Source organism: Nelumbo nucifera, chromosome 3 (assembly GCF_055504915.1).
Source record: "Nelumbo nucifera cultivar China Antique chromosome 3, China Antique-T2T, whole genome shotgun sequence".
Classification (NCBI taxonomy): Eukaryota; Viridiplantae; Streptophyta; class Magnoliopsida; order Proteales; family Nelumbonaceae; genus Nelumbo; species Nelumbo nucifera.
The window spans coordinates 85,605,196-85,625,748 of record NC_142651.1 but is presented as its reverse complement, the minus strand read 5'-3'; the positions used below and the strand labels follow the sequence as shown (position 1 = coordinate 85,625,748).

At 37.6% G+C, this 20,553-nt stretch overlaps 1 protein-coding gene across 2 annotated transcripts in view; it reads left to right on the top strand.

The window, feature by feature from the left end:
• Positions 1–20,553, top strand: part of GSL04 (glucan synthase-like 4) — a 133,830-nt gene that overhangs the window by 49,958 nt on the left and 63,319 nt on the right. For both annotated transcript variants that reach the window (XM_010259460.3, XM_010259458.3), the window contains exons 17-30: positions 6,020–6,072; positions 6,160–6,220; positions 12,160–12,241; positions 12,371–12,420; positions 12,613–12,699; positions 12,766–12,897; positions 13,227–13,321; positions 13,401–13,485; positions 13,568–13,728; positions 15,114–15,237; positions 15,350–15,444; positions 15,529–15,679; positions 15,754–15,905; positions 20,365–20,471. In XM_010259460.3, the coding sequence (XP_010257762.1) occupies positions 6,020–6,072; positions 6,160–6,220; positions 12,160–12,241; positions 12,371–12,420; positions 12,613–12,699; positions 12,766–12,897; positions 13,227–13,321; positions 13,401–13,485; positions 13,568–13,728; positions 15,114–15,237; positions 15,350–15,444; positions 15,529–15,679; positions 15,754–15,905; positions 20,365–20,471 (1,435 nt within the window). The remainder of the gene's footprint in view (positions 1–6,019; positions 6,073–6,159; positions 6,221–12,159; positions 12,242–12,370; positions 12,421–12,612; positions 12,700–12,765; positions 12,898–13,226; positions 13,322–13,400; positions 13,486–13,567; positions 13,729–15,113; positions 15,238–15,349; positions 15,445–15,528; positions 15,680–15,753; positions 15,906–20,364; positions 20,472–20,553) is intronic.

The window sequence follows — 20,553 nt, the reverse complement described above, 5'->3', positions numbered from 1 at the left end:
ATGTTGTACATCTCTTAGGGGAGGAAGGCCATCGGGTAGTTCTTTAGGCATCACATCAGCATACTCATGAAGTAGCTTCTTCACCAACTCTGGAACAGGTGTTTCTTTGCTAACTTCTTTTGAAACCAACACGTAAACATGCAAATTTCCATCTTCTTGAGCCAATTTATTTGAGGTGAAGAGAGTAGTGGTTGGTTTTGTTTCCTTCTTTGGAAATGAATCAAGTTGCATTGGTTTAAGAGTTATCTTCTTATTGTCTTTAACAAAGCTATATGTGTTCTTGTCCCCATAATGAATGGTCTTACGATCATATTGCCATAGGCGACCCAAGAGAATATGGCATGCATCCATTGGGACAACATCACACCATACCGATTCTTCAAATGTATTACCAATAGAAAAATTAACTAGGCATTTAGAAGAAACTCTTACTTCATTTCCTTTGTTGAACCACAAAATACGATATGGTCGGGGGTGTTGAACAATCTTGAGCTGTAATTTATCCACCATCTCTTGAGAAACAAGATTCTCACTACTCCCACTGTCAATAATCAGGTTACACAACTTCCCACCAGCTCTACAATGTGTTCTAAAGATATTCTTTCTCAACCAGTCCCCTGGTAGTGGTTCTTGAGGTGCAACCATAGAGTGTCGTATCACTAGAGCTTTACCCTCAATATCCCCATCCAAGTTTTCTTCCTCTAAAGCATTAGCTTTAGTAGTTTCAGCCACTTGCTCATCCTCAACATGGCATATATCACCTTATTGTTCATCAGTGACTTCATCAACCGAATGTGTTTGCCCTTCAATCCTTCTCTTAAGACATTCATTTGAACGATGCCCCGACTCCATACACCTGAAACATCTAAAGTAGGCTGCCCTTGACTGCTCTTTGTTGCATTTGAAGTCCCTTGGACTGTAGGTCGTGTTTGGTTGATCACACGACCCCTACCCCCCAACACTTCGACCTACTGATGAAGATGTACCTTGGACAACACTTAGCCTCCGCCCTGAGCTCTGACTTAGTTGAGCTTTAACCTTTAGAGCTAGCTGATATGCATCCTTTACCTTATACGGGCAATGTAGGCTGACTTGATCTTGTATTGGCAACCTCAAACCATTGATATATCTAACTTTTTGCTGTTTAATTTCTGACATATTACTCCGAAGAGTTAATCTATTAAACTCTTTTGTGTACTCCTTCACACTTTTTTCCTGTTGCCTTAAATTCTGCACCCTTTGGTAAAGAGTTTGCTCGTAGTCTAGTGGTAAAAATTGGGATTTCAGCTTCTCTTTCTTTCTTCTCCAGGAACTAACCTTTATTTTCCCCTTCCTTTTTTTGTCCCTTTGGTAAATTTTCCACCAATCTAAGGCTGTCCCACGCATCTTTGCTGTTACAAGCTTCACTTTTCTTTCTTCATTCATTATTTTCCAATCAAAATAATTTTCAATGCTGTCCAACCAGTTTAGAAACTCTTCAGGTTCCAACTCACCATCAAACTCAGAAATATGAAGTTGAACACCATGACCTTGATTGGATTGTGAAGAAGTTAGAGGCAGACCTATCCAAGTTGGGAATGATAAATATCTACTCCCAACTTGAGGGGGAGTGTAGAGAACACTGATGTGGGCCCCGCAGCAGTGGTCCCCACTGTGTTCGTAGGACAGCATGTGTAATTATTTGTTTCAGTCATAGTAGTGTCAGTTGGGGTCAGTTTGTTATTTCAGTTGTTATTTATTTCAGTTTTTATTTACTTTATTTGTCATGTAAGTACTAAGGGCAGATATGTTCTTTTCTCTATGTACTGAACATAACCTATAAATACTAAGAGAGTGGCAGCGGCAGATGTGTTAGAATCTGTCCCTCCTTTCAAACCCTTGTGTTCTCCTGTTTCTCTTCTCTTCCTTCTCCTTCCTCTCACTTTTCTTCTGCTTTTCTTAACCTAAAATCTATTAGGGTTCAAGACTGATTGCAGTCTTGATCTTCTACTGATTGTAAAGCTTGCACTATTCGGTCTTCCCACCGCTGGTTGTTATTCCTTCCATGCTGATCACCTTCAGGTTGCTCAGTGTCTTCACTTGATTCTTCACCAATAATGTCAGTGAGTTGTTCATCAACTCTAGGAGCTTGTCTTCTTCTTCCTAGCCCCAAATCATTTTCTACGTCACCATCCCTAGCAGCATTTTGAGCTACAAGTTGAGCAAGATGTTCAATCTGTTCTTGTAGTCCTCTTATAGCCTCTTGGAAAACCTCTACAGTGACATGTTGTGGTCTTCTACCACCCCTACCATGTCCACCTCTTGCTGCCATGATAATATAGAAAACACAAGAAGGAGATGAACTTTGAAACAAACGCAAGGGCTGAACTCTGACTCCTTGAACCTGCACTTGCCTCCTACTTTCTTCACTGCTGACCAAAGCATATGCTTGTGACAATGAAACATCTTCCTTGGACAAGATGTTTTGCTTTGTAATGTCATATTCAGAGTTCAGCCCTGTCAATAACTCAAAGACCCTATTCCTTTCAACCAATTTCCTGTCTGTTTCAGCATCGTTGAGGGTATCCCATGTCACAACCTCTATCAAATCAATCTCTTGCCATAGAGATTTCAGGGTTGAGAAGTATGTTGCAAGTGACTTCTCCCCTTGCCTTAGATTCTTCACATCACTTCTCAGTTTGTAGGCTCTGGCAACATTCAACTTCTGGGAGTAAGTTTCTGCAACACTATCCCAGATTTCTTTAGCCGAGTTCATCCACAGATAATGTTGGCTAATTTGTGGCTGCATTGAGTTCACAAGCCACCCAATCACTGTGTAATTCTCCTGCACCCATTTCTCATAAGAGGGATCCTCCTCTGGGGGAGCTTTCTTGCTCTTAGAGATAAACCCCCACTTTCCTCTACTGCAAATATGAATTTTTACGGACTGTGACCAGGCCAAATAATTGGTTCCATCCAATTTAACTGTAGTTACAACCAACAAGGAATCAGTTGTAGTTCCCAAATTATGTCCATATTCAGCAGTGCTCTTGTTCTCAATTTCTGAGAAGTCCATTATGTAACAACTTCAATTAGGGTTTCGGCAAGCCTTCCAAAAGTGACCTGATTTCAAAGAACTCAGATTGGGTTGAAACAATAGCAAACACAGCAACACACAAACTCAGTTCAGATCTGACAGCCGTGAGAACCAAGTTCAGTGGCAGCACTTTCAAGGAGAAGAAACCCTGGTTCAGCCTTCAAGGAACAACCAGCCGGCCTCCAAACAATATGTATCCTTGGTTCCCAACAATAATTTCCCAAGGAGAACAAAAAATACAGTCCACAGTACCTAAGAGGACTTTTTACAAACACTATGTATGCAACAATCAACACTTCACTGTTAACCCAGCAGAAATCACTTCAAGAACACTCCGTCTAGGTCCAAGAAGTAGCTGAACTAAAGTAGAGGCTTGTACCACTTAGTTTAGATCAGTTTTCAGCAGTTTTGGAAGTCCAATAACAGCCAAACCACACTTCCAGAATAACCCAGAAATTTCTGAGTAGAATCAGTCCAGCAACAATGGGCCGAATGGAGGTGTGCTTTGAATGCTTTAACAGTCCTCCCAAATAACAAAATAACTCAGCAAAGAACTGATAAAACAACTTACAGTATCTCTAGTTTGAACTTGAAACCAGGCCGAACACTTAGCTCTCTGAGCTAGCTTCGAAATCCCCTTTTTCTGATTTCAAATCAGGTTGGAAAACTTGCTCTCTGATTCTTCCTGGTCACCGAACCCTTCTCCAAGTGTATAGAAACTTGGGCACACTCCAATGACCTCCAAGAACCAGGCGAATGACTGTAAACATTCGGCCCTTGAACCTCCTCATGCAGTTGGTTGAACTAGAACCACATGAGGGACACGCCAAGCAATGACCCGCTCTGATACCAAGTTGAAAACAGTTCACTTGATGTATGGAACTGTTTGAGATTAGATGCAAAACAGAAACTAAACAAACAAGAGAGGAAGGGAAGAGAGAGAGCTGGCAGCAATGAGTGTTAGAGAGTGGGAGTTTCGAACTTAACCTCACTCTAACACTCTAAACATTTTATTAAGGTGTTAATCTTTGATAAATTATAGAGAGGCCCTTGAGTGGGCAGAAAAATACAAAAAACAGAACATTACAGAGTATGGGCCCAGAATAAGGCCCATAACAAAGAGAAATATAACATAACATGAAATGACAGTCTATGGGCCATTCGACCCATCTCCTCTACATACCTCAAGTATACAGCAATAATCACAAGAAATACCAAGATGAAAACAACAAAATAAGTTGGATTTTTAGGGATTTCAGACCTGAACCTGAAGTAAAACTCCTCCTAGAACAGTTCCGCTACAGTAACAATGGCAGCAAGCTGGCCTCCCGTGCGGACACGCAGCGATGGAGGGATTGGAAGGTGCCAAAATGGGTCGACTCCTCAAAACCCAAGCTCCCAATGCTTGAAAACCCTAGCTGGGGCTGAGCTACAGCTCAAACAAGAGAGAAAGAACAAGAAAACCCCTTCAGAAACAGCCCCCTTCTCTTTTATAAGACTCATTGGTTTGCTGGACAAGCTAGTTAAACTATTTATACATAAGCCCCTAGAATGCTTCCCTCTCACTAACAACTCCTTAGGAACAAAAATGAACATCTAAAAGATAACTTTTGTTACAAAAGGACCCAAGAGACCAAAACCCAATAGAAATGCACCCAACTGCCCCTGACGAAAAACCTAACTATAAAATGATGAAAATACCCCTGGTCCCAAACTGTCAACAAAGCTACCCAAAGACAACAATTTGGGATCCCGCTATAAAAAACATGAAAAACAGATTACATTCACACATTTTTCTTGCCTCATCACAGCTCAGTGTTAATCTTAGCAATTTTTAAGGACCGATAGGTTTGTAATTCAAGGGCTAAAGATAGGGAAGAGTTTGAATACACAAAACTTGGTGGTTAAAGGGGACTCAAAAACAGTGGTGAAGTGGCTAGAGAATGACAGCAGTGGAACTTGGAGATAATCAGCATATATTGAAGGAAACAAAGCAAATTGCAAGGAACATGGCTCTTACCTGGAGATGAACTTATAGATTAGCAAACAGTTTAGCTAACTCACTTGAAAAACAAGGGGTTAATAGGGGTCACTTGTAAATGGGTGTTACAAGATTGTAATGAATGTAATAATCTTTGGGGTTAGGCATCAAGGCTAGCCTAACAAATATATAATCCCTGTACTATACTGAACATTCTTTTATTATATTCAATGAAATGTCAGTTTTATCTTTGAAAAAAAAGTCAGCTACTGCTTGCTTTGATTGATTCAAGTGCATTGTTTAAGTAATTCCTTTTGGATAGTTACATCCAAATGATAAACTATTCATAAAATGGGGGTAATTCCTTGATTTCCCTACTTGTATATGTGTATTATATTGTTGTTACTAGTGATAATCAAATAGAGGTTAAAGAAATTTCTAGCCCTGCTGCCATTTCTAGTGAGCACCATGGTGTGTTTCTTTCTTTAATAAAATGCTTTCAGTTATTTATCAAAAAAATCAAATAAAGGTTGCAAGATTAAAGCAGTTTCTAGCTTTAGAGTTTGAGATTAAGACTTGGGAGACCTGTGATACTTCTTGGGTGTTGAAGCGGCTCAAATCAATTGCATTTTTTATCTCTAAAAGGAAATACATCTTGGAGTTGCTAGAGGATACTAGTATATTAGGAGTTAAGCCAGATGAAACTCCAATAGAATTGAATTATAACCTCACTCGTGAACAATGATTGATGTATTATTTGTCAATCACAACAAAACTCATGATAATCTGAGTATATTTGTACTTCATGTCATGCATCCATTCTTTGGCAGCAATTCTTTTTACTTTCGTCCCAATTAATGATTGTGCACTGGGATTTGAATTTGTTTATGATTAAGGCTTGGTCAAGTCTGATGAATGTATGATTCTCAACTTCATATGATGAATTCGCTACCCTTTTGCAGCCTTGTTTGTATGTTGGACGTGGAATGCAAGAAAACCTACTTCCTTGTTTGAAGTAACTCCCTTAGTCATGAACTGGAAGCTTCTTCACCTATCTATCTATCTATTTTGTCATGATCTGTATCCTTGTGTTACATTCTAGGTACACACTTTTTTGGGTGTTATTGTTGCTGAGCAAGTTTGCATTCAGCTACCATTTCGAGGTAATGTAGCAATCTTTTTGATATTAGAGTCCTAGTATTAAGTGATACAATAAAATCAGATGCTAAGTTGAAGATAGTACATCTTAAAATCTATCCAGCATGCTGATATTACCAAGGTTTAGCAGTATAGTACTTAAGAGTCTGGGTTCTATTAAAAAAGAGTCACTGTAATTGAAAAAAGGAAGTGTTTACTTGATGAAATAAAGTTAGGTTTACTGATTCTATGCCAGGAATTTTTTCTCCTTTTATTCTTCTCTCTCTCTCTCACCTATTTCTTCTTCCAAGTCATTTATCTCTTTGCTGTTTGGCCTAACAGCAAGAGTTCTTCTCTTTATTTCTAATTTCTTGCTCATTCTTTGTTGGATAGCAAGATTTTAGTTGCTTTTCATCCCTATTCTTCATCATTAATCACTAAAGAGCCTATTTCATCCCACAAAGCCCACCACCCGATTTGAAATTTTTAAGATCTACTTTGCCCTACATCATTTCTTTTCAATATGGAAATTCTTAAGTCAGATAGTTCTTTACTGCATAGTAACAGAACTAGTATTTTAGCCTTGTTCACTATAAAACAACCAAGAAAACTAATTCATGAATGTTTGAGAACAGGCCTGGGTCTTCTTTCTCTTCTTATTCGTGTGGATTGGTCAAAAATACCAAGAACAGTGCACCAACTTTCGTTGTCATGGCCAGTAGTACCCTTTTTTGATTGGTATGGCCAGCAATACCCTTTCAAGATAAAGAAGCTATTTATGGAGGATCACTCCATCTGCCACTTAATGGGGTCTTTGGAAGGAAATAAGCAGAAAAGCATTTGAAAACAAGTCAAGACCACTTCACATAATCTGCTAGGACATCATCTCTTTTATAATGGTTTGGGTGCTACTGCAAAAAGACTTCAAAGACATGAATAGAACAGATTTTGAAGAAAAATGGGTGGATCTAGTGTGACAATAATGTGAATTTTGTTAGTGAATTTCATGTGGAGGATCTCTTATCATTTAAGAGATCCCACTATTGACTTTTTGTACATTTTGTACTTGCACAAGGTACACACACATATAATGAAGTCAAAGTTAACTTTATCAAAAGAGAAAATTTCATGAAATGTTAACGAAAGTGCAGGGACTTTATCTATCTAGTGAATAAGAGAAGATTAAGAAATTAAAAATAAACATGAATTAATAATTAGAGAAGATTAGGAAACTTAAAGAGGGTTGATGGTGATATGATCTATTTCTCGTGAAACTTAGCTTTTATACTTCCAAGAGTAATACAATATAGGTGTACAACCATGGTAAATGGAATAAAGGTTTGACATGTTTATCCCCTTCAATGCCACATGGAGTTTTAAGTTGTCTCAAAGCTGTTTTTTCTATCTTGGGTGGTGCTACCACAAATTTACTTCTCAACACAAGTACAATAATTTGTGCTTCTGATAATCTGGAGGAAAAGATTGCACCTTTGCATGGTTTTACTAAAAATTGGTACAGTCAAAGAATCACCGATGTCCAATAGTCTATAAGGCTCCAGTTGGGAAGAGTGCAAATACAAATATGTAGTGCATTCTGGTCCATGCAAATGCAAAGTTGGTTTAGTTTTGCATTGATAATTTTACTTTCTTGCCAAATGATTTTTAGCTGTAATGGGCACAAACACGAATTCCTAGATTGGAATCTACCTTTTTCTTACACTGACCAACTTTGCTCTCATTTTGGGTGCAAATTTGCCTTTAAATTTGTGAAGGCTGTCACTTTCAGTACATAAATGCATTCTTACTGAACACCAGGAAAACTGAACCAGAGTGCATATATGCACTGAACCAGCATTTGCCTCTTCCTAAAAGGAGCCTAATAAAAAAAAGAGAAAGAAACAAGACCCTTAACAGAGAGGAAAGGAAACAAGTGGTGGAGGATTCGTTTGAGGAAGAAGGAAATCTAAGTGATGCAAGTAAAGAATAAATCCAAATTGATGAGATGCACCTGATTGAAAAAGCTGTGGATATGAACAAAGTAATTGAGACTGAGGTTATAGTTAGCAAGGCTTTTGGTGCCCTTGTATTAGGAGAGCAATTTACCAGGAAGATGTTTCAAGAATTGGAAGAAAATTACAAAATGCTGGCAAAAGATGTAGATGATACTTTTATGTCTAAATAAAGAAAGAAAGAAAAGAAAAAAAAGAAAAAGGTAAGAGAAAAAAAGGAAAAAATAGGGAGAATAATGGTGAGATTTCTTTCTTGGAATGTCATGGGTTGAGAGATTTCAGGAGAGGAGAGCTAGTGAGGAATTTGGTGAGGAAGAATAGGGTTGAGCTACTTCTGTTATAGGAAACAAAACTGGAAAAAGTGGACTTGGGCATTTTTAGAGATGCTTGGGGTTCAAACAATTGAGGTTGGGTTGAGTGTGAAGTAGCAGAGCTTGAGGGAGGTTTATTGGTGATTTGGGATTCTGAAATAGGGGCAAGGGTGGGGTTTTTAAGGGAGTACATTTGGTTTCAGTTGTGTTGGATCATGGGGAGACAAAGGGGAGAGTGCTAGTTTCTGATGTATATGGTCCAACTGGGGATGGGAATAGAAGTGAATTATGGGAAGAATTAGAAGGGTTTCATGATTCAGGGGTGGGGCCTTGGCTATTGGGGGGGGGACCAATATTTGTGTGAGGAAGAATGAGATGAAAGGGGTAGGGAAAATAGGGTTTCAGTGCCAATAAGGAGCTTTGCAGAGTTTATCCGGAGAAATGGACTGACTGGTTGTAGGGGTTTGGGTGCAATATTAACTTGGTCAAATGGACAAGATCCACCAATTTTGAGAAGGTTGGATAGATTTTTGTTTGATGGGGATTGGGAAGAATTATTTACAAATGTGGTGCAGGAAACTTTGACTTCCACTATTTTGAACCACAAACCAATAATTGAAGGTAGGTTTGCTTTCAAAAGTACAATTGGTTGAGATATAGCTGGAGAGGAGAGACTTGAGATGGTGGAAGGAATACATTAATAGAAAGTTTTCTGTAAAGTCTTTCTATAAAACTCTTTTGAGAAATCTGGTAGAAAGATCGGAGGTGAGAGGTGTATGGGGAAACCCTATCCCACCCAGGGTTGAAGCTTTTGCATGGCTGCTTGCTTTGGATAGCATCTTGTTAAAGTTTATACTGCAGGGGTAATATTGTCTTTTTGTCTTTTGTTTACTAGTCTTATGTCATATGCAACCCTTGGAGGACATTTTTTAATTTTGTTTTTTATTAAAGTCTAATAAAAGAAAGGTTGATAAGAGGGGGAGAGACAGGAAGTTTGAATCTCTCTCTTGGACCTCGTTTCTTCTCACTTCTTGCTTTCTTTTCTCTTTTTCGACCTTACCTCCGATGACCCCACAGATCTGATAACACCTGTAACAACAAAAAGAATTTCGAATGGCAACACACGACAACTTGATCAGAACTTTAGCAATGCACCCAAGAGCATAGATGACCCAACTTGACATATGTCCAAAAGACACTTTTCCTGAAGACTGTCACTTGCAAAGTAATCACTGTATCTTTCCTCAAGGAGAAGTTCAATATATATAGAGTCTCACTAACGTTAGGAGATATTACCGTTTGAGGATTCCCAACTGATAAGTGATCAGCTTGGATTTAGAGTCATCACTTGGACTGGTTCAGCCCATTGGATCAAGTGCAAGTGTCCACTAGGTAGGATTAAGTGCCAAAAGATTTTCAACTACCTAGACAACCTATTGACCAAGCCAAACAAATTATGCTGACATGGCAATAGGTTGTTAAACAGCAAAGTAAACAATCACAATTAATAAGAAGGATAATACTGCATTAAGCACAAAGACACTTTTACCCATTGGTGTAAGTTATACCATTGGCCGTAGGATTTATCCTTACACCAAGGTTATTCCAATCGAGGGCATTTGGCCACTCATATCAACAATCTCAACCGAATCTCTTCCTCATCCCGTCTCTTCTTTATTTCAAATTTTCTTCACCTTCTTTTTGGCTTTTATTACATGGTATAAGAGCACTAGGGTTTGGCTGTCACTGTTCAGGCAACTTTTAGTACCCTAGGAATAGAGAACTCACTCTGTTCACTACAAGGAAGAAAAACAACCTGAAGAAGTGTCGCCCATTAGAAAAGGAGGCTTTAAAGCCTCCAGTTGTGGCTGTTATGGTGTTTTGGGTGTTCTTCTAAAGTTCTGTCTTACTGCAACCCAAAGGAGGGACAATTATTGTGTGTGGCTAGTGCAATAGGTTAGTGATAGTGTGTGGAGTTTGAATAATGTGTTGTGGTATGGTGACAACCCTACTGTAAATGTGTGAAGTAGTTGGTCTCCCAAGTGAGAGTTGTGCAGTTTCCAATTGCGGTATTTGGCTTCTTATGTGGTATCTAGCTTCTCTTTCGGTGTTGGAAACTAGTGTAACAAGTTGATTTTCTTATTGTGAGTGACTATAGTGTACAACCTTTTGTGACCTATGGCTTCTTCCACTAGTAGAACTAAATCAGCTGTGGTAGTGCAACTGGGTTCAATGAATGCCCTACTGACCACGGTTATGCTTAATGGCATGGACTATGTACCATGGGCCAAGTCTGTGGAAGTTTCTTTAATTGGAAGAGGCAATCTGAAATATATTAGGGAGGACCAACCTAGATCTCCTTAGTTGTGTGAGCAAATAGAAAATTTTTGCTTATATGAGCTAACATAGAATTGCATAGCCAGGTCATCAGCATGTAGTTCTCCTGTACCCACTAGGAAGAGTTAGTCGTAGGTTTCTTTTCTTCACCAGTGACATACCCCAATTTTCCATGAGCACCAATAGCCATTTTGGTTGATTGTGACCACTCCAAATTGTTTGTACCATCCAACCTAACTGTAGTGATGGTCCCTACCCCAAAAGGGTTACTAGCACCTCCTCCACCTAGTTCCATTTCATTGGTAGACTTGTACTCAACTCCACTGCCCTCCATAATTCCCAAAATAGTTTAGAAACTGTAGATGAGAGAATAGATTTATCCGTTTTAGAGGCCTCAACCAACCTTCTAGTACCCAGAAACCTTTGTCAACAAAGATTCTTCTTTTGTTGGAGCCAGTAGAAACAGAAGAAAAGGCTGCCGCTCCCACCAGAGACCTCAGAAAACTCCAAAACTTGAATTGCCTCCTTCAGAAAACACCAAGAAGTCAAACATCCAGAGCACCCCTTCCTAGGTCAAAAATAAAGTCCTACTGCAATCAGGACTCTTTTTCCTCCAGTTCTTCCTGATTTCAATGATCAACCCAAGATTTGACACAAAGGGTTCTAGATCCACCAAAAACTCCAAGAACTTGGCACTTTTGAAGTCTACGATGAGCTCTCTAACTCACCATGCAGTCGGCTCATCTAGGGCTGCATGATGGAAGACTCAAAAAATCCCAAAAGTTGCTTTGATATCAAGTAGAAAAAGAGAAAACAATAATCTGATTTGATAATAGTGAAAAAGAAGAAAGAAAGAAAGAGTTCTTAGTGAGAAGAGAAGAAGAGAAAGAGAAAAAGAGATGGAGAGAAGCCAATAATGATCTGGCCGCCCCACCCATTATCTTATATACTCATAGAAAAGATTGATTACAAAGACTAGTATGCCCTTAATGGGGTGGCTACTGTTCATAACCTAAAAACAGCTCCAAAAAACAACATAAACTAGTGGGCCTTGGGCCCAGTAACACTAACTAATGATTATAAACAAAAAAAAATCATAAGAAACTACTGAATCTAACAATCAGAGACTGAAAGATCCTGGTATCTGGCTATCCCTTCCTGTGCATATTCTTGTGGCAAGGACTGAGATTTGATTTAGCTTAAGATTAAAATGCAGAACATGTGCCACTTTTTTTTTGTTCGTTGGGTTCCTTTGTAGGAACATAAACAGATAACCATATGCCACTCTATGTTGATGGAAAATTGCAGATAAGGCCACTTGTTGACCCAACAAAGCAGATTATGAAAATTGGGGTGAACAAATATGATTGGCATGAGCTTTTCCCTAAAGGTTCAATTCTTCCGATTTCATTTCTGTAAATATTCGTCCTGCCAATTAAAAGTTGAGTAAATAGAAAAATAAATTAATAGTTGTCTCACTCAATTAGTTCTGTACAACTTATAACGCTTTTATCTTCAGTGAAAAGCAATGCTGGTGCAATTGTGGCAGTTTGGGCTCCCATTATAATTGTGAGTGACTCTTGCCTTGTTTGGGTTCTATAATCTCTAGAAATCTTTTGAGTCATCAACCTTACCACATATTTGCAACCAACAAAGCAAGGAAGAAGTTTAGAACCTTCTCATTTGTTCTGTTACAGTTTGTATCAATCATTATTCATCATTAGGGAGAAATCATTCATATCATGTTGTGCTTGAATGCAGATTTATTTTATGGACACACAGGTTTGGTATTCTGTTTACTGTACAATTTTTGGTGGAGTTTATGGTGTATTTCGACATCTTGGTGAGGTAAGCTTTCCTTTTTCCCTGGGTGTTGATATGGAACTTTGTCTTACTTTCCTTTTCTTTATTTAGATACGTACAATGGGAATGCTAAGAAGTAGATTCCAGTCTCTTCCCTCAGCTTTCAATGTTTGCCTAGTTCCACCTTCTTCAAAGAATGGACAGAAAAATGTAAAAAGCTTCTTCCATCTGAAAATTAATAAGGTATTTCTACTTTATCATGTTATCAAGTGATTTTAATTCATCATCATTGTCATCATCTAAGCCTTGTCCCTTCTATATAGGGTCGGCTACATCAGTCCTGCTCCACCATTCTGTTCTGTTCAATACCATATCCATTGTTAAATTATGGGCCTTTAAATCATTTCTCTCTACCTCAGCCCATGTCCTTTTGGTCTGCCTCTAGATCTTCTAGCCCTTTCAATTTGTAACAGATCACTTCTTACTGTTGCTATAGATGGTCAAGTCATTTTAACTATTCTAATGATTTAATTTTCTTTCTTGCCACTAATTTTGAGCCAGTTTGGTCTCAGGTCTCAGAAAATGAGAAAAATGGTGTTGCCAAATTTGCTCAAGTGTGGAACCAAATTATCGATAGTCTCCGTTCTGAAGACTTGATAAGCAATAGGTACATTTTATTTCTCAGAAAATACATAAGATCAATAATTAGCTTCAAACCCAATAAGAATTTGCTCCTTTGTAAACAGGGAGCGGGATCTGATGACTATAACTTTATCATCAGAGTTAACTTCTGGCTTAGTATGCTGGCCGGTTTTTCTTCTGGCAACAAAGGTGTGGCATTTCTTCTCTAGCACTTGCAGTCATAACATTCTACTGTTTCTCATATCCAAAATCTCCTTTGAATTCTTATCAGTTATCAACCGCATTTAGCATTGCTAAAGATTTTGTGGGGAAGGATGAGAATCTGTTCAAAAAGATAAAAAAAGATTACTACATGTACTGTGCTGTGAAGGAGTGCTACGAGTCACTGAAGTATATCTTCAAGTTCATTGTGAAGGGTGATCTGGAGAAAAGGTAGAGAAGCAATACCAACTAATCAATATAAAGTCTTCCATTATTTATCACATTCTTCTGGATAGGAATAATTTCTTATTTTAGAGCCATTCAGATTGTTCTATCACGTTCTTCTCCATTGTGAATAATTTCCATTGTTCTATCACGTTCTTATAAAGTTCATTGTGAATAATTTCCATTATTTATCACGTTCTTCTCCATTAAAGAAAGAGCAAGAGATTAGAAAGAAAGGGAAGAACTCTTGCTGTTCGGGTAAACAATAATGAGATAGAACACTTGGTAGAGGAAATAGGTGAGAAAGAGGGGGAAAAAGAAAATTTCCTGGAAACAACCAGAGTTCACTAAACTAAACTTTATCTCATCAAACCTACTCCTTAAATTGCAACAATGGTGATTATTTGTAGACTGAATATATGAATCGGAAATTGCAATAGGAATTGAACTTGTTTATTAACCCTAGAATCTGATCGGACCTACCAATCAACTTAAGAGTAGCTCTAGGTAGATCACAGGGTTCAGTCAACCACTAGGGCTTGCCGCAGATCACTTTCAAACCCTAGAGTAGAGAGAAACACAGTTCGGTCCAGGGTTTGCTGTAAAACCCTAGGAAATCGAAGAGAGAAAGAGCTAGAATGGTTCAGCCTTCCCCTCCAGATAGGTCCAACCTATCTTCTCTGAAAGAACTTCTATTAAAAAGTAACAACTTACAAGGAAAAAATAGTTCGCTGCCTTCTAGGGTTACCTGAACCCTAGTCTTCTCTGATCCTTCCTGACCACCAACACTCTGCAACCCTAGCAAGTTTCCAACAGCTGCTAGTACCTCTGGCGATCTCCAAGAATCAGTCTGCGAACTCCTCCTTTTTAGATTTCAGTCCTAGGAGATTCTCATGTGGTCGGCTGGTATTAGACTCACATGAAAAACCCTAACCTCGCTCTGATACCATGTAGGTTTTCAAGACTGCTATTCAGTCTTGATCACTAAGAGATTTCAGGTTCGATGAGAAGAGAATGTGAAGAAGATGTAGAGGAAAGAGAGATGGAAGAGCAATAGAACACAGATTTTGAGGAGAAGAACAGAATGTCAATATTCTGCCGCCGCCACTTTAAGTTAATATATATAGGTTATGCTAGCTACATGAAAGGACATATCTGCCCTTGGTGTTTACATCATAATTGCTAACAAATAACAAACAATATAAAACTGAAACTAGAAATAACAGAACAGCAAAATAACCACAGCTGTGACTAGATACATTCTACCCTACGGACAGAGTGGGACCACAGCTGTGGGGCCCACATCACTGTTCTCTACACCATGGATTCTTTCTTTGCTTCTATATCTGTATCACTTCTCTATTTGTGATGCTGCATTTGTTTCTTGTTAGGATTGTGACAGAGATTATATCTGAAGTAGAAGCCAGTATTAGCAGATCCAGTCTTCTTATAGATTTCAAGATGAGTGAACTACCTGGCCTACACAGTAAATGTATTGATCTGGTTAATCTTCTGGTAAGTATCTTACATTAAATCATTAGTTGCATTTTTTAGCTTATCTTTTTTTCCTTTATTACTTTGAGCATGACAACTGACATTTTCATTGTTATATGCCATTTTTTTCAAGCTTATGAACAGAAAACACCATGAAGATTCCATCATTATGATACTGCAAGACATATTTGAGGTTGTAACAAAAGATATGATGACAAATGGATCCAGGTTTGCACCAGTTGAACTCAAGTCCTTTTCCCATATTAAACCATGGGGTACACCTTACAAAGAATCTTCTTTAACTACAAACAGAATATTGGATTTGATCCAAGAGTTCCAACCAACAGAAGAAGATCCAATTTGCTACTTCAGAGAGATTGAGCCTCAGTTATTTGCATCAAGTAGAGGCAAACCTTCAGCAATCCTTTACCCAATCCCAGATGGTTGCCCTCTGATGACACAGGTGACTTTTTGATTTATAAAATTCTCTATTTTTGTTACATTTATAACTCAATCATGTTGTTACTTTCCTTGCAGATTAAACGCTTACTTTTGCTGCTTACTGTCAATGAGACGGCTATGGAAATCCCTGTAAATATAGAGGCTCGGAGGCGTATTTCATTCTTTGCTACTTCTCTCTTTATGGATATGCCTATTGCTCCTAAAGTTCGCAGTATGTTGTCTTTCAGGTTGGTTTCCTTAGGTTAAGATCTTTTCTGAATCTCTTAGGCGATACCATCAATTACATGCTCATACAAGAAGAGTTCTTTCTTTTATTCACTATTACAAATTATAGGAAAACATATTTAGTACAAACAGAAAACATTTGCTTAGATTTCTGGCAATACCAGGATTATCAAACTTTAACATTGGGTTCTTACCTAGAACACAACTATGCTGCATGTCTATTGTTGCATTTCTTCCTTCTCTATTGCTCTTTAGTTATTTTTGTACTTTTGAGTTTTTGTTAAAGTTAATATTTTTGAGTTATGATGGTTTATTGCTGATTGTCTTACTCTGAGGAGGACTTTCTTTTCTTTTAGAACGTCAACAATTTTCTTCTCTTTTTTACAGTGACCAATCATTCAGGCTCTGCTGATGGGTTTTTGAAGCAGGCCAATTATAACCCAGATTTGGGATTATGTTATTGGTGCATGTCTCAGTCCCAGTCCTAATTCTTGAGTCTAAAACTTCATCTCGTTATCGGGTTTTACCTGTTAAATTATTATTTAAATATATTGTGTCTGTTATGATAGATGAAATTATTGGCCTCTAATTGTTTAAAAGTGACTTGGTGCTTGACCAAAGAAAGAGCTTGTTTGACTCAATGCAATTAAAATGGCAGGTTATCATGGATCAAGTAAATGGCTTTGATTAGTTTATGTAATAACTAATAATACCTCTGTTTTTAATATATCCTTACCTCACCTTTTGAGCTTATCTGTTGTTTCCCTAACCTTACTCTCTAGTAATTGACATCAATTGAACTAGTTTTTTTTTTTTTTAATCCTTGTCTGTTGTTTTTTTATTATCAACAGAGGTTTCATTGCTACTAGGTAAGAATGATATACAAAAGGAGGTTGGGAAATAACACTTTATGAAAGAAATGCAAAAATTAAAACAATATGGTAATTCACAATATCCTGCCAATCAAAGACAATCCTAGTCATGTTCTTGGTAGTTTATATTCGGAAAAGAAAGAAAAATTATAGGGGGGACTTTTAGTATGTTGCATAATCCATCAGTCCTTTCAGAAAAATGGAGAAACTAGAAATCTTTTTATAATTTGGAACTCCTATAAATTGGTTCCTTTGCATCTTATATAAAAAATTAACCCTTCAATTTAGAATTTCAATTCCCAGAAAAAATGGGTATTCAACATACCAAGATAATCCCGAAATAATGGAATATGATAGAATCTATATGGAGCCAGGGTTCCATTCTCCAACTATATTAAATTTTGAATGGTAGTACTAAGATAGTGTTGAAACAGAATTTGTTTTGACATGGTTATTATTATTAGTTTTTAATGATTATTAGATGCCTTTCAAAGATGGTATCATCTTATTAAGGTGCACCTTGGTGTATCTTACTATGTTTAAAATAATGGGGCTGATTTAAAGGCCCTCATCAATCTTCTCTTATAAATGAGACAACATAAATGCAGTGTTTTCAACCTGCTGCTAACCTGGATGGTTGAACTGTTCGACCTGCCATCTGGAGGCCAAGATGATCTGGTTTAACCACAAATTCATCAATATGCAAAAACCCATTAATTTGGTCAAAACCTGTTTGGCCCAAATGTTTAAATTACTGAACTGTTCAACATAGTCTATGGGTCATGGTTCATACCATTTTATAATATTAATATTCATATTATAATTATATATTAATCTTCATATTATAATTATGTATGTATGTATAGAAAGACTTAGTTTTTTTATTTCTTATAGAGAGGTAAAGTTGTAATTGTACGTCTTTTAAATGCGTAAGTGTGAATAGGAGGGTGGGGGGATCCCTAAGCTGCCAACACATCCTCTTTGATTACTCTCTTTCTCTCCTCTTTTTTCTTTTCTTGTTCACTGGTTTTCTCTTCAATCTCCATCGGTAAAGCAATCAATCCTAGTATTTTTTCCTACTTTGCTTTTTTCTTATTTCTATGATGGTATCAGAGTAGTAAAAAGTACCTGGGCCTAGTCTTCTTCTTTGGAAATCAATTGCAGCGCTAGGAGTGGTTTAGGGGTATAAACTACTGGTGTATGGGAAATACCCCTTAATAAAGGATGATTTAATGTTTATTTTTGAATATGATCAGAGGTCCAGTTGATGAGAATTATATTTTTCCCATATTTTTTGTTGAAAACTGGGAAATATCAGACTAGGGTTTTTTGATCATGGAGGACAGCAAAAAGATGGTGGAATGGTTAGCAGTAGCATGGGTACCTGAATGTGCATATGTGGTAGAAAAACAAATACTAGCTAAATTGCTCCAATTTCATTCTTCACTTAAGTCAAAAGTCTTCCATACTTTTCAAATTCAGCCTGGCAGCTGTAAATATCTCCATCAATGGTAATGTAGTTCTATCTATATTCTGTCCTTCCTCTTTTTTAGGTTCTGTTGCCACATTTAAACATTTCCACCTTTCTTGTTATTCTTGAATCGGGCTAGCTTAAGATTAGGATGTAATTTCAACAAATGCTGTCAACTGCAATTGAACTCCTGTTTGGGCTTCACATTGGCATAAGCAAAATGATCTAAGGTTGGTGTCTGTAGCATCAGTTGCTGCCTACTTTCCTCACTACTGACAAGAGGATATGCTTGAGCCAAACTCACCTCATCTCTGACCAATATGGTTTGTCGTATGATATCATATTCACTGTTGTGTACAATTAGGAACTCAAACACCCTATTCTTCTCTGCCAACTTTTTGCAAGTAGAAGCATCATTATTACTTTCCTACACTATAGTCTCCATCAAATTTATCTCCTACCGTAGGGACTTAAGGGTGGAGTAATATAATGCTAGAGATTTCTCCCTCTGCTTTAGATTGTTGACTTCATTCTTGAGTTTGTAGGTCCTGGTTACATTTAACTTCTGGGAATAGGTCTCAGTTAGATTATCCCATATTTCCTAGGCTGTGTTCATCCACAAATAGTTTTTGCCGATATGTAGCTGCATTGAATTCATCAGTCAAGAAATCCCCATATAGTTCTCCTGTCTCCACTTCTCATAGGAAGTGAGTTAAATATCCTACTCTACCATGACCACCAACATAGATCTGAGTAGACTGTGCCTACTCCAAATAATTTGTCCGATACAACCTAATAGTAGTTACATCATTAAACTCTAGATCCTAGTGGAAATATCACGACTCCAAGTTATGCTCGATATCAATTCCAAACTGCTCCATTGCTTAAAAACTCAGATGAAAATATTATTTTAATCAATAAAATGGTATGTCAACCTCCAATCTTTTGACTTACATTCAAGAATTGAGAATAGGACTATGGTTTCACTAGCCCTACAACCCGGGAGAACTCAGAAAACTGCTAGTTACTCCAACCAGCCTTTGCAATAGGCTTTCCAGTGCAGGTTGATCTCTAAATCAATCCAAAAGAGACCCAAAAAAATGCCAAGTGTTGGCCCTGATCTACCTCCTTGGTGTTCAACCCCAACTGGGTCCTACCTCTTCAGTTGATACTTAACATGGGAAACAACCAGGCAAAAGCAAGTCTCTCCAAGAATCTCTACCAACTAGGAAAAAACAAGAAAAGACTGATCAGCCTCTTAGGTCCCCATACACCTTGATGATCTTAGGATATGGATCCTTTTAGGAAGAGAAAAGAGGGGAAACCTGCTCTGATACCAAGTTGGAAATCAATGACAGGTAAAAACAAGGATTTATTTAAGATTTAGAGAAGAAAAGAAGATTTGAGCAGTTATGATGATGGAATAAGAGAAGAAGACAAGAGAGGAATTGAGAGGAAGTCAATCATAGGCTGCTTGCAGCGGTATTCTTTTTTTTATATTTGATTAGATTGTAATTACAAGGGATATGACCAGACTGCCCTTAATAGGATGAATGCAATAAAAGAAAACAAAGATGGGCCTAATCTGGCCAAATACAAGTAGCCCAGCAACTAATTAAAATAAAGAATACAAAGACCCAGTCAACAAAATAAGTAAAAGAGTCCAAGTACAGTGAAGCAAATGCACAATAAGGCAAAAAAGTAACCAATCACGTGAAAAACGTCACACATCTACTTATGATTTAATAGGTTCAAATTTTCAAGGTGTACTTACAATCACATTAAAAACTTTAACAATGTTAAAGATGTTCACAATGATGTTTCGCTTTATCACTGGGTCATGTTTTTGCTTCACAGTGTAGTTTCTGCACCATACATTTTGCCTAAATAAAAGTCCAATAAGAAATAAAACATCTTCTCAACAACCTCCAACAAAGAGATGATAGAAGAAGGAAGGCCATTATCTTTTTTATTTCTGAAAGAAAATAAGGGTAAAAATTTGTACCTTTGGAGCTGAAAAGAAGTGTAACCTATAGGAGCCAAGATTTTCACAATCATGCCTGTAGACGTCATCTTCTCATTTTTCTTCTGTTCTAATGGATCCTTTATTTGTTTCAGTGTTTTGACACCACTCTACATGGAAGAAGTCAAATTTTCATTGAAGGACCACCACTCTAGCCAAAAGGGAGTTTCCATCCTCTTTTACATGAAAAGGATATATCCAGGTTAATTCCAGAGAAAACATATTGTAGTTAGTTGATAAGATGTCATTCCAATGTGTTCAGTGGAACTCAACTGCTCTTTACC